The 11,629-nt window shown below is 40.1% G+C and overlaps 1 protein-coding gene across 1 annotated transcript in view; it reads left to right on the forward strand.

The window, feature by feature from the left end:
* LOC133563514 (paired box protein Pax-6-like) overlaps positions 1–11,390 on the forward strand; it is a 70,545-nt gene extending 59,155 nt beyond the window's left edge. The window contains exons 9-11 of the mRNA XM_061917675.1: positions 3,092–3,201; positions 5,366–5,504; positions 10,889–11,390. Of these exons, the coding sequence (XP_061773659.1) occupies positions 3,092–3,201; positions 5,366–5,504; positions 10,889–10,974 (335 nt within the window). The 3' untranslated portion in view covers positions 10,975–11,390. The remainder of the gene's footprint in view (positions 1–3,091; positions 3,202–5,365; positions 5,505–10,888) is intronic.
* Positions 11,391–11,629: the final 239 nt, after the last annotated feature.

Here is an 11,629-nt window from a genome sequence, read left to right on the forward strand (position 1 = left end):
CAATATTTACAATCTGATACAGTACTTGATTCAGTCCTTGTTTCTACCAAAGATGGTAACAGGAGTTTAGAGTTCATTAAACGGTCCTGCAAAGTCCACGTTGTGGTGGCATGTGTCCGGAGGGATTTTAGTGAAGGGACGGGGGAAAAGTGGAGGTTCAGGAGGACCGAAATGAACACGTTGCGTTATGGTAAACAAAGGGAAAAACAGAGCGGCTGCTGAGGAGCCTCCTACCCGCCCGGTGCTCGGTTGGGTGGATTCGGTTCAGTTGGTTTAGTTCCAGGCATAAAGCTTCAGACTCTCGTTTAGTTCCAGGCATAAAGCTTCAGACTCTAGTTCAGGCTCTAGCTCGCCATCCAACCTGGCCTGTATAACAAGGACAGGACCAGTCAATTTTCCAGTGCGCACACAAAATACATTCAAATACTGAATACTAAATTACACTACTGTATTCAAATAGCAAGTATATTCCTTAATATTGTACAATACATAATTCATAAATCCAATTAGAATAAATAATATAATAATTGTTAGATCAAAATATTCCTTCTCTAATAGTATCAAAATGTAAACATTGCATCCACAAATACGGTGCAAAGCAGACACAGTGGTTGACTAGACTGCATCATAAAGTGCCTTGGATGCATAGCACTAAACCATCCATCCATCTTCTTCCGCTTATCCGAGGTCAGGTCGCGGGGGCAACAACCTAAGCAGGGAAACCCAGACTTGCCTTTCCCCAGCCACTTCGTCTAGCTCTTCCCGGGGGATCCCGAGGCGTTCCCAGGCCAGCCGGGAGACATAGTCTTCCCAACGTGTCCTGGGTCTTCCCCGTGACCTCCTACCGGTTGGACGTGCCCTAAACACCTCCCTAGGGAGGTGTTCGGGTGGCATCCTGACCAGATACCCGAACCACCTCATCTGGCTCCTCTCGCTGTGAAGGAGCAGCGGCTTTAATTTGAGTTCCTCCCGGATGGCAGAGCTTCTCACCCTATCTCTAAGGGAGAGCCCCGCCACACGGCGGAGGAAACTCATTTCGGCCGCTTGCACCCGTGATCTTATCCTTTCGGTCATGACCCAAAGGTCATGACCATAGGTGAGGATGGGAACGTAGATCGACCGGTAAATTGAGAGCATTGCCTTCCGGCTCAGCTCCTTCTTCACCACAACGGATAGGTACAAAGTCCGCATTACTGAAGACGCCGCACCGATCTGCCTATCGATCTCACGATCCACTCTTCCCTCACACGTGAACAAGACTCCTAGGTACTTGAACTCCTCCACTTGGGGCAGGGTCTCCTCCCCAACCCGGAGATGGCATTCCACCCTATTCCGGGCAAGAACCATGGACTCGGACTTAGAGGTGCTGATTCTCATTCCGGTCGCTTCACACTCGGCTGCAAACCGATCCAGTAAGCGCTGAAGATCCCGGTCAAATGAAGCCATCAGGACCACATCATCTGCAAAAAGCAGAGACCCAATCCTGCGGTCACCAAACCGGAACCCCTCAACGCCTTGACTGCGCCTAGAAATTCTGTCCATAAAAGTCATGAACAGAATCGGTGACAAAGGACAGCCTTGGCGGAGTCCAACTCTCACTGGAAATGTGTTCGACTTATTGCTGGCAATGCGGACCAAGCTCTGGCACTGATCGTACAGGGAGCGGACCGCCACAATAAGACAGTCCGATACCCCATACTCTCTGCGCACTCCCCACAGGACTTCCCGAGGGACACGGTCGAATGCCTTCTCCAAGTCCACAAAGCACATGTAGACTGGTTGGGCAAACTCCCATGCACCCTCAAGAACCCTGCGGAGAGTATAGAGCTGGTCCACAGTTCCACGACCAGGACGAAAACCACACTGTTCCTCCTGAATCCGAGGTTCGACTATCCGGCGTAGCCTCCTCTCCAGTACACCTGAATAAACCTTACCGGGAAGGCTGAGGAGTGTGATCCCACGATAGTTGGAACACACCCTCCGGTCCCCCTTCTTAAAGAGAGGATCCACCACCCCGGTCTGCCAATCCAGAGGTACCGCCCCCGATGTCCACGCCTCTGCAGCACTAAACCATCAAGCAAATAAAACAACCCAAGAATAATCAGACAATTGTTGACAGTGATAACGTTTTCATTGAGTTAAAGGCCTACTGAAATGAGATTTTCTTATTCAAACAGGGTTCCAGGTTCAATCCCCGCTTCCGCCATCCTAGTCACTGCTGTTGTATCCTTGGGCGAGACACTTTACCCAGCTGCTCCCGGTGCCACCCACCCTGGTTTAAATGTAACATAGACATTGCGTTTCACTATGTAAAGCGCTTTGAGTCACTTGAGAAAAGTGCTATATAAAAATAGTTCACTTCTCTTCACTTAGCATCAATTTTGTTTAGTATTGAGCTAACATGACCTTACAAAGGCAACAGTGAGGTCTTAAGAGGCATGTAGCATATAAAAAACTTTTGCAAATAACTTTAAAAATAAAAAATTCAATAGAATTTAACAAAACACAGCTTGTGGGAATTACACAAGAATGTAACATTTCGTAACATTTTTAAACTTTTAAGAAGCTTTGTCATCTACCTAGAAAATATACCATGCAAAAGGTTGTTTCCATTTAAGGTTAAAAAAAAGAAATGACGGACTCATACAAGCAACATAAGATATTACGAACCTCCTTTTGATATAATGTTGATGTTCATTGCTTACGAACAGCTCACAGCTTATGAAAATCTTATATTGAAAATCTCGGAAAATGTGGTGTTGTTTTTTTTTAACTTTACCATGATTAGTACAATAATATTAAATAACGGCTTGACTTACATCACTTGGCATGTCATGACTTTATATCACATATTAGTTTCACATTTGAAGTTTAATTGCTGACATGAATGGACTTTTTCATGATTCACAAAGCATGTTGCGTAATGACGTCATTCACACTCAGAATAACTGTTAAGAGGATCGCTCGACAAACTGGCAAGCGATTCCAAGGAACTGATACACCAAGAACCAGTTTTCGATTTCCATCCCTAGTTATTTGTGTAATTCTTTTGACTGATCCCCTCTTTTGAAATTGTTCTTTGTATTTTTAGTGTCCTTCTCATCAGGATCTTTGTTAGGGAGGTCGGACTCGGTTCTGTCAAGCAGCTACAGCCTACCAGCCATGCCAAACTTTAGCATGACGGCCAGCCTACCCATGCAAGTAAGATTTTTGTGTTTAGATATTACCAACAATTGATCGCATTAAACCCTGTGGCTTAATAACACCTACCAGAGTTCACTCAAAACTTGGGAGACAAACATTTTTGCAGTAAATTCAAAAAGACCAGTACTCCTGTTGTATAGAGGAACTTTAAACACTGGCAGATCCTTGCATTGATGTTTCAACCTTGCTAGCAAACAAAACACAGGGGCAAACTTGTTATTTACATAAATTAGGTGTTTTTTCAGGCACCCATTTGCAGAGGTGGGTAGTAAGGCGCTACATTTACTCCGTTACATCTACTTGAGTAACTTTTGGGATAAATTGTACTTCTAAGAGTAGTTTTTATGCAACATACTTTTACTTTTACTTGAGTAAATTTATAGAGAAGAAACGCTACTTTTACTCCGCTCCATTTATCTGCAATCAGGTCGCTACTCGCTACTTTTTTTTATCGATCTGTTAATGCACGCTTTGTTTGTTTTGATTTTGTCGGACATGCATTCAAAGTAGGAACTACGCATGCTTGCGTTTCACCAATCAAATGCAGTCACTAGTGACGTTGGACCAATCAAACAGAGCCAGGTGGTCACGTGACCGTCACACGTAGAACCCGACATGTTGAAAAACTTATGCGGGTGTTACCATTTAGTGGTCAACTGTACGGAATATGTACTGTACTGTGCAATATACAAATAAAAGTTTCAATCAATCAACCAATCAATCAAAAGTGTAAAGGAAAAGAGACACTTTTTATTTCAACCGTACTTCCCGTCACAAGCCTAAAGACTGATCGCACAGTTCCTGTCTTCACAATAAAAGTGCCGCTCCATCGCGTCTGCGCTAACAAAAGAAGAGTCTCCGAAAGCCAGCGCAATCAAGCTAGCAAACTACGGAGTTTGCCGCCAATGTATTTCTTGTAAAGTGTATAAAAACGAATATGGAAGCTGGACAAATAAGATGCCAAAAACCAACGACTTTCATGATGTATTAGACAGGAAGGAGGAACTTTATTTCTCCTCCATTTGAAAACCGGGACTTATCAGCACTATACTGTCTGATTCCAATCAAAGCAAGTCATCAGAATCAGGTAATACACCAACTTATATTCTTGTCTTTATTAAAGATAGGAATCTATATGTTAAACATGCATGTATATTCATTAAAACACCTTTAACATGTCAACAAAAATGGCGAAATAAATAAATATAAATTATATACTGTATATATAAAAGTATATTTATATATATGATATGTGTGTATGTATATGTATATATATATATATATATATATATATATATATATATATATATATATATATATATATGTGTATGTGTGTGTATGTATATATGAGGTATATTACCTCGACTTGGTCATTTATCAAGTAATTGATTAACGTTGAAAAACTTATTGGGGTGTTACCATTTAGTGGTCAATTGTACGGAATATGTACTGTACTGCAATCTACTAATACAAGTTTCAATCAATCAATGCCTACTTTGCCTATGTTGCTGTTAAGTTATTGTGGCTCAATGTGCCTTAATTTTTTTTATTTTAATGTATCATTATTTAATATATAATATTGTTTTAGTTGCTTAAGAAATATTCCTGGCTCTGAATTTGCTCATTGCTATTTTTATGTTTTTGTACATTATTTGTTGCCGTAATCATTAAACGGACAGGTTACTCATCAGTTACTCAGTACTTGAGTAGTTTTTTCACAACATACTTTTTACTTTTACTCAAGTAAATATTTGGGCGACTACTCCTTACTTTTACTTGAGTAATAAATCTCTAAAGTAACAGTACTCTTACTTGAGTACAATTTCTGGCTACTCTACCCACCTCTGCCCATTTGAGTCCTCTACCTGTAAGAAAACACTAGATGACAACTGTGGACAGCACAGTTATTATTATCAACAAAGCAAAAATGTGTACTGGTAAATACTGGCATTGATTCCCAGGAACAAGGAATTTGTACTATATTGGTGCAAATGTGCAAGGTACCCAACCCTAGTCCAGATAAACGTCCCCAAATTGACCAAATACAGTTTTTTCGCACATATAATTCTGTCCAACTTGGCATTAGCCTCGAAATGCTCTTGCTGTGTTCTGGTGTTCATTCCTACAGTTTTAATGAAGTTGTATTACTCTGTACTTTCAGACATCTAGTCAGACTTCGTACTCATGCATGCTGCCCACCAGCTCAGGTGGAAATGGAAGAAGTTATGAGACCTACACTCCTCCACATATGCAAGCACACATGAACAACCAGTCACTGACCTCTTCGACATCGTCAACAGGTAAACCCACATTATTTGCTCACCTCGGTCAGATAATATACATCTAAATAAAATTTGAATATCATGAAATCATTTTATCACTTGTTTAAATAAGAGAAAGCGACAGTTTGACACTGAGTGGAATATTTCAAGCATAAATATCTTGCAATTTTGCAAGCTTTCAGATACTGGTCATCTATTACGCTCAAAATAGCTGCAGGTTTGACACAGTAGGCTACACAATTATGGGGAAGATTGAAGACTTGACAGATATCCAGAGGACAGTCCTGAAACCCTTTTCCACCAACATTTCAGGAAGTTCAGGTACCCGGAACTTATAGTTCCTGGAACAATAGCTTTCTGTACACGTGTGTGGTTCGTGTTTCCACCACATTTCACAGTTCAAGGTAGTTTATAGTAATCTGGCTGATGACCTATGGATGAGTGGTACAGTTAATTTTTATGTTGATGTAAATATACAGACAATAATAGGTCGTATTTATCTTACTAAAATGTAAGGAAATAAAATACAGACCAATACAATACAAAAAAAATATGATTTAAAAACAAAATGTGCCAAATTTTCCATAAAAAATCAACAAGGCTTTTTTCTACAGTGTCTAAGGGTCAGAAATCTGTCCTTGAAGTAAGTGATTGATTCATGAGGACTAAGCGAGTCCTTATGGTCCATTTTGGTTGCAAATAACAATATGACAACAGGAACACATCAGATTTGGTGTTAGCTTGTTAACATTAGCATTCAGATCAATCGGGTTGAGGTTAAAAACAACACAAATGACATTTCACTGACTACTTTTACAACATGTAACAATGTAAGTAGTGAATATTTAATTACAGCTGAGTTAAAGCAGAAACAACAGCGTTCGACAGCTCAGCCTGCCCTCAAACGTTCCTCAGGAATGTTCAAAAGTACCACCTTGCTACTAGGAACTAAAATAGTTCCTGTGGAACTTAATTTACCTGCCTATTTTTTGGTGGCAACAACTGGGGGCATTTCATTTACCGTATTTTACGGACTATAAGGCGAACTTAATATCCTTTCATTTTCTCAAAAATAGACAGTGTGCCTTATAACCCGATGTGCCTATTGTATGAAATAATTCTGGTTTTGCTTACCGACCTTGAAGAAATGTTATGTAATGATAAACATGACCAGTAGATGGCAGTCATACATAAGACATACGTGTAGACTGCAATATGATGGCAGTAAACAAAACCAAAACTTTAAATGTTCCATTTAAAATAATAAAGAACCAACTTTTCTTACCTTTTGGTACCTGCTGATGTGTATTTAGGATCTGCAAAACTCCCAAAAATGTGTGCTTGCATACGCCACTGTAGTCTGTGAGGACACCATTGTTGATAAGCTTCTTCTTTTTCACTGTCTTCTTGTTATGGAACATTCATCCTCCTCTGTGTCTTTTTCTAATATAAAGTAGTGTAAAGTTCTACCATATATCTTGCTATGGAAGCGCTAAAAACTACCAGTGTATTGGATTTACATACTGTAATTCACACACAGAACTTTACTTATTAGAGTGTTACGGTCCGACGTTTTTTCACGATGGCTCATGAGTTGTTGCACTAGTGAGCCACAGCTGAGGAGATGTTGAGCCGTTATTTGTTTAGGTAAAGTCGGAATGTCATTAAAACAGTTAGCGCCATCTTTTGACACTTCTTCCACTCCCGTCCTTGCACGCTACACCGCTACAACAAAGATGATGGGGAGAACACGCTGTCGAAGGTGAGCCACGTAAATAAGACCGCCCACAAAAATGCGCATTCTGAACCGACTGTCAGAAAGTGGCTTTAAGAGGATCTGTAAAACATAATCCATGCACTATTTTGACCAAGGAACCACCATTACATGTTATGTAGAGCACAAAGAAATGTTATTAATTTAGAAAAAAAATCCTAATACGACCCCTTTAATGCATACTTGCCAACCTTGAGACCTCCGATTTCGGGAGGTGGGGGGTGGGGGGGTCGGGGGTGGGGCGGAGTCGTGGTTTGGGGGCGTGGTTGGGGCGGGGGGCATGGTTAAGAGGAGAGTATATTTACAGCCAATTCACTGAAAATAAGTATTTCATATATATATATATATATGTGTATATATATATATATATATATATATATATATATATATACATATATATATATATATATATATATATATACATATATATAAATATATATATATATATACATATATATATATATATATATATATATATATATATATATATATATACATATATATATATATATATGAAATACTTATTTTCTTATTATATATATACATATATATATATATATATGAAATACTTATTTTCAGTGAATTCCAGTTATATATATTTATTTTAATACATATATAAATAAAATAAATAGTTGAATTTCAGACGGCACCTATCAAATACACAGTAATAAAAACACAGTTGTTCTACTAACTGTACTGTGCTTGCTGGTTACAAAAAAAACAACAACACTTACCTTTCACTATTTGAGTAACGTCACTTCCAGAAGATGGCCCCGATATGTGCTTTGCCCTGCCGTCTCTCGCTGTCAGCTCTGTTCGTTTTTGTGTTGTTTGCGTCTATTTCCGTCTCTGTCAGCTCACTGCTTGACCGCCAAACACTGTTGGATCTTTGCCCCTCTCCCACTGATATGATCAACTTCGACGTTGGTTTTTCGACGTCCCAGTCAACTTTTTCACCTGGCCGGATTCCTGCCTTCCTTTCCCGCCATCTGCGGGCTGTGTCGGGCCCTATCTGGATTAGCTGCGCCCTTGGACGTGCTGGCCCCCGCCAGGTTCGGTCTTGTGAACGCAAGATCTTTGACAAACAAAACATTTATCCTGAAGGATTTCTTCACTTCCCGCGGACTTGACTTCCTCTGTGTGAAGGAAACATGGCTTAGAGCCGGTGAGTTCGCCCCTCTTAATGAACTTCTGCCTCCGGAGTGTTCCTACTTTAATTCTCCACAGTCGTCCGGTCGAAAAGGAGGAGGATTAGCAGTCGTTTTTAAAAATGACTTTAAATGTCGTCAGAGCCGCCTGGAATGCTCCATTTCAAGCTTCGAACTGTGCATGTTTGAGCTGGAGGGGGCGTGGCCTCCAGCTCCAGCTAAATTTCGGGAGATTTTCGGGAGAAAATTTCTTCCTGGAGGTTTTCGGGAGGGGCGCTGAACTTCGGGAGTCTCCCGGAAAATCCAGGAGGGTTGGCAAGTGTGCCTTTAATGCGCCTTATAATCCGGTGCGCCTTTTGTATGAAAAAAAGATCCACTCATCGGCAGTGCGCTCTATAATCTGGTGCGCCCCATGGTCGAGAAAATACGGTAATTGAGAAAGTTCTTGTAAAAGTTCCTGCAGTGTAAAAGGGCTTGTTGAAACGCTCCACAATTTAGGCCAGAAAAGGTCATTGCTTAAGAAGCAAGCTGTTAAAAGAGTAACAGTCAAACAGAGTTGAGCGGTACGTGTGTAAAGTGTGGAAGGAAAAGGTGAAACAGATGTAGTTGCTAGGGTTGGGCATATCAATCCAAACACCGATAGTGTGCTTGATGACATCGATCCCTTCATTTTAGTTTTTCAAATGTACAGCCACCAAAATAACTTGTTTTCTTCAAAGTTTATGCGACCACAGCATCTTTCCATGTGTTACACAGACAGCACATCTTGCTCTCTACTGCTCACTCAGGCACACGTTGCCCCTCACCCCGCTAACTACCTCCCCACTGCTGACTCTGTTTTTCAGGACTACCATGAATTGGTCAACGTGGATCCCGACTTAAAAAAGTTGAAAAACGTATTCGGGTGTTACCATTTAGTGGTCAATTTTACGGAATACATAGTGTACTGTGCAATCTACTAATAGCAGTTTCAATCAATTAAAACTTCAATGGACGTTATTTATGTAGTTTTGATGACATTTTAATATTTCCATTTTTGTTAAATTGAAGAAATGTTGTTAACTTTTACCAGTTACTTATATCTTAAATAATTCAATGTTATGCGAATGCATTTTGTTATATTGTTTCTTTAAGTGATAAAAAATATTTTTTTAATGTAGATAAAGTATTTCCCCTGAGTTATCTCAGCATAATAAGTCAACATGGGGTAAATTCACAAAACTATTAAATCAGGGGTGCCCACACTTTTTCTGCAGGCGAGCTACTTTTCAATTGACTAACTCGAGGGGATCTACCTCATTTATATATATCATTTATATTTATTTATTTATGAAAGAGACATTTTTGTAAACAAGTTAAATGTGTTTAATGATAATACAAGCATGTGTAACACATATAGATGTCTTTCTTTCACAAAGACAAGAATATAAGTTGGTGTATTACCTGATTCTGATGACTTGCATTGATTGGAATCAGACAGTAATGATGATAACGCCCACATTTTCAAATGGAGGAGAAAAAAAGTTGTCCTTTCTGTACAATACCACATGAAAGTGGTTGGTTTTTGGCATCTAATTCATCCAGCTTCCATACACTTTACAAGAAAAACATTGGCGGCAAATTCCGTAGCTTGCTTGATTGACATTCACGGCACCCGAGGGTCTTGTGAGATGACGCTGGCTGCTGCCAGTTCATTATTATGAAAAAATGACCAAGAGGAAGGCGAAAAACACTTTTTATTTCAACAGACTTTCGCGCCGTCCCTTCCGTCAAAACTCTAAAGGCCGACTGCACATTTCCTATCTTCACAATAAAAGCCCTGCTTCATGCTGCCTGCGCTAACAAAATAAGAGTGTCGGAAAGCTGGCGTGCACAAGTGATGTGCACGCCAGGTTTCCTGAGGGATCGCTTGTGCACGCCAGTTTTCCGGGACTCTGTATTTAGTTAGCGCAGGCAGCATGAAGCAGGGCTTTTATTGTGAAGATAGGAAATGTGCAGTCGGCCTTTAGAGTTTTGACGGAAGGTACGGCGCGAGAGTCTGTTGAAATAAAAAGTGTTTCTCGCCTTCCTCTCGGTCATATTTTCATAATAATGATCTTGCAGCAGCCAGCGTCATCTCACAAGACCCTCCGGTACCGTGAATGTCATTTAAGTGACGTCTTGGTGAAGATTGATGATCACTAATTTTTAGGTCTATTTTTTTTAAAAGCCTGGCTGGAGATCGACTGACACACTCCCCGCAGTCGACTGGTAGCTCGCGATCGACGTAATGGGCACCCCTGTATTAAATGATTATGACATTGTAAGTCAAAGTATCGGTATCACTATCGTCGATACTCACCGTCTATTTACTTTGTTTAAAGGGCGACAACAAAATTGCCAAAACGTTACATTACTTAAAAAAATTACCTTTTTATGCTGCTTTTCCAAAATTTATTTTAATTATACATACTGAGTTTTTCCTCTACCTCTTTCATCAGGTCTGATTTCTCCAGGAGTTTCAGTTCCAGTCCAAGTTCCAGGAAGTGAAACACACATGTCGCAATACTGGCCAGGTCTGCAGTAATGTTCTTAAAAGCCTGTGTCAAAAGGGACATTTCATTGGTAAATGGTACGGATTGTAACTAAACCTTTGAGAAAAGTGAGACAAAGACTTTGGTAATGGTTCTGAGTGGAGGACTTTTACAGTACTTAATGGTTGCTGTAAACCAGTACGCCTTAGCAACAATATTTATTTTCTTACCGTGGTATTATGGAGCCAGAACATTGCCAGGAAGTTTTGGTACAGTCATCCCTCATTTATCACCGTGGTAAGCAAAAGTCTGCAAAGTAGGATAATTAATAATAGATCGAATATCTTCATAGTTGTAGCAGAAAAACATCTGATTACCTTTTTTTTAACACATTCCGACCCCTTGAAACATGAAATTACTACTCTTTACACTCTTTTCACCCAAAACGTAGCCTTCAGTGCTGTGACTGTCAAGTTGGTCAGCTTGTTGTTGGCATGAGTGTCCTGCATTGTCATTCTACATCGCTCAGGAAAACGGCTCACCAATGTCATGCAGAGCTGATGATGTCCAAGTGTGAACTAAACATATATAGCACTTTTTTCTCTCTGGAGATGAAGATTCAGTAAATCAACAGTGTTTGCCTCCACCTTCCATTGCCAGGACAGCTAATGATAGAAATCAGGAGTGCTACTTCTTGCGTCTCGCCTA

This window comes from Nerophis ophidion, linkage group LG12 (genome assembly GCF_033978795.1).
Source record: "Nerophis ophidion isolate RoL-2023_Sa linkage group LG12, RoL_Noph_v1.0, whole genome shotgun sequence".
Lineage (NCBI taxonomy): Eukaryota > Metazoa > Chordata > Actinopteri > Syngnathiformes > Syngnathidae > Nerophis > Nerophis ophidion.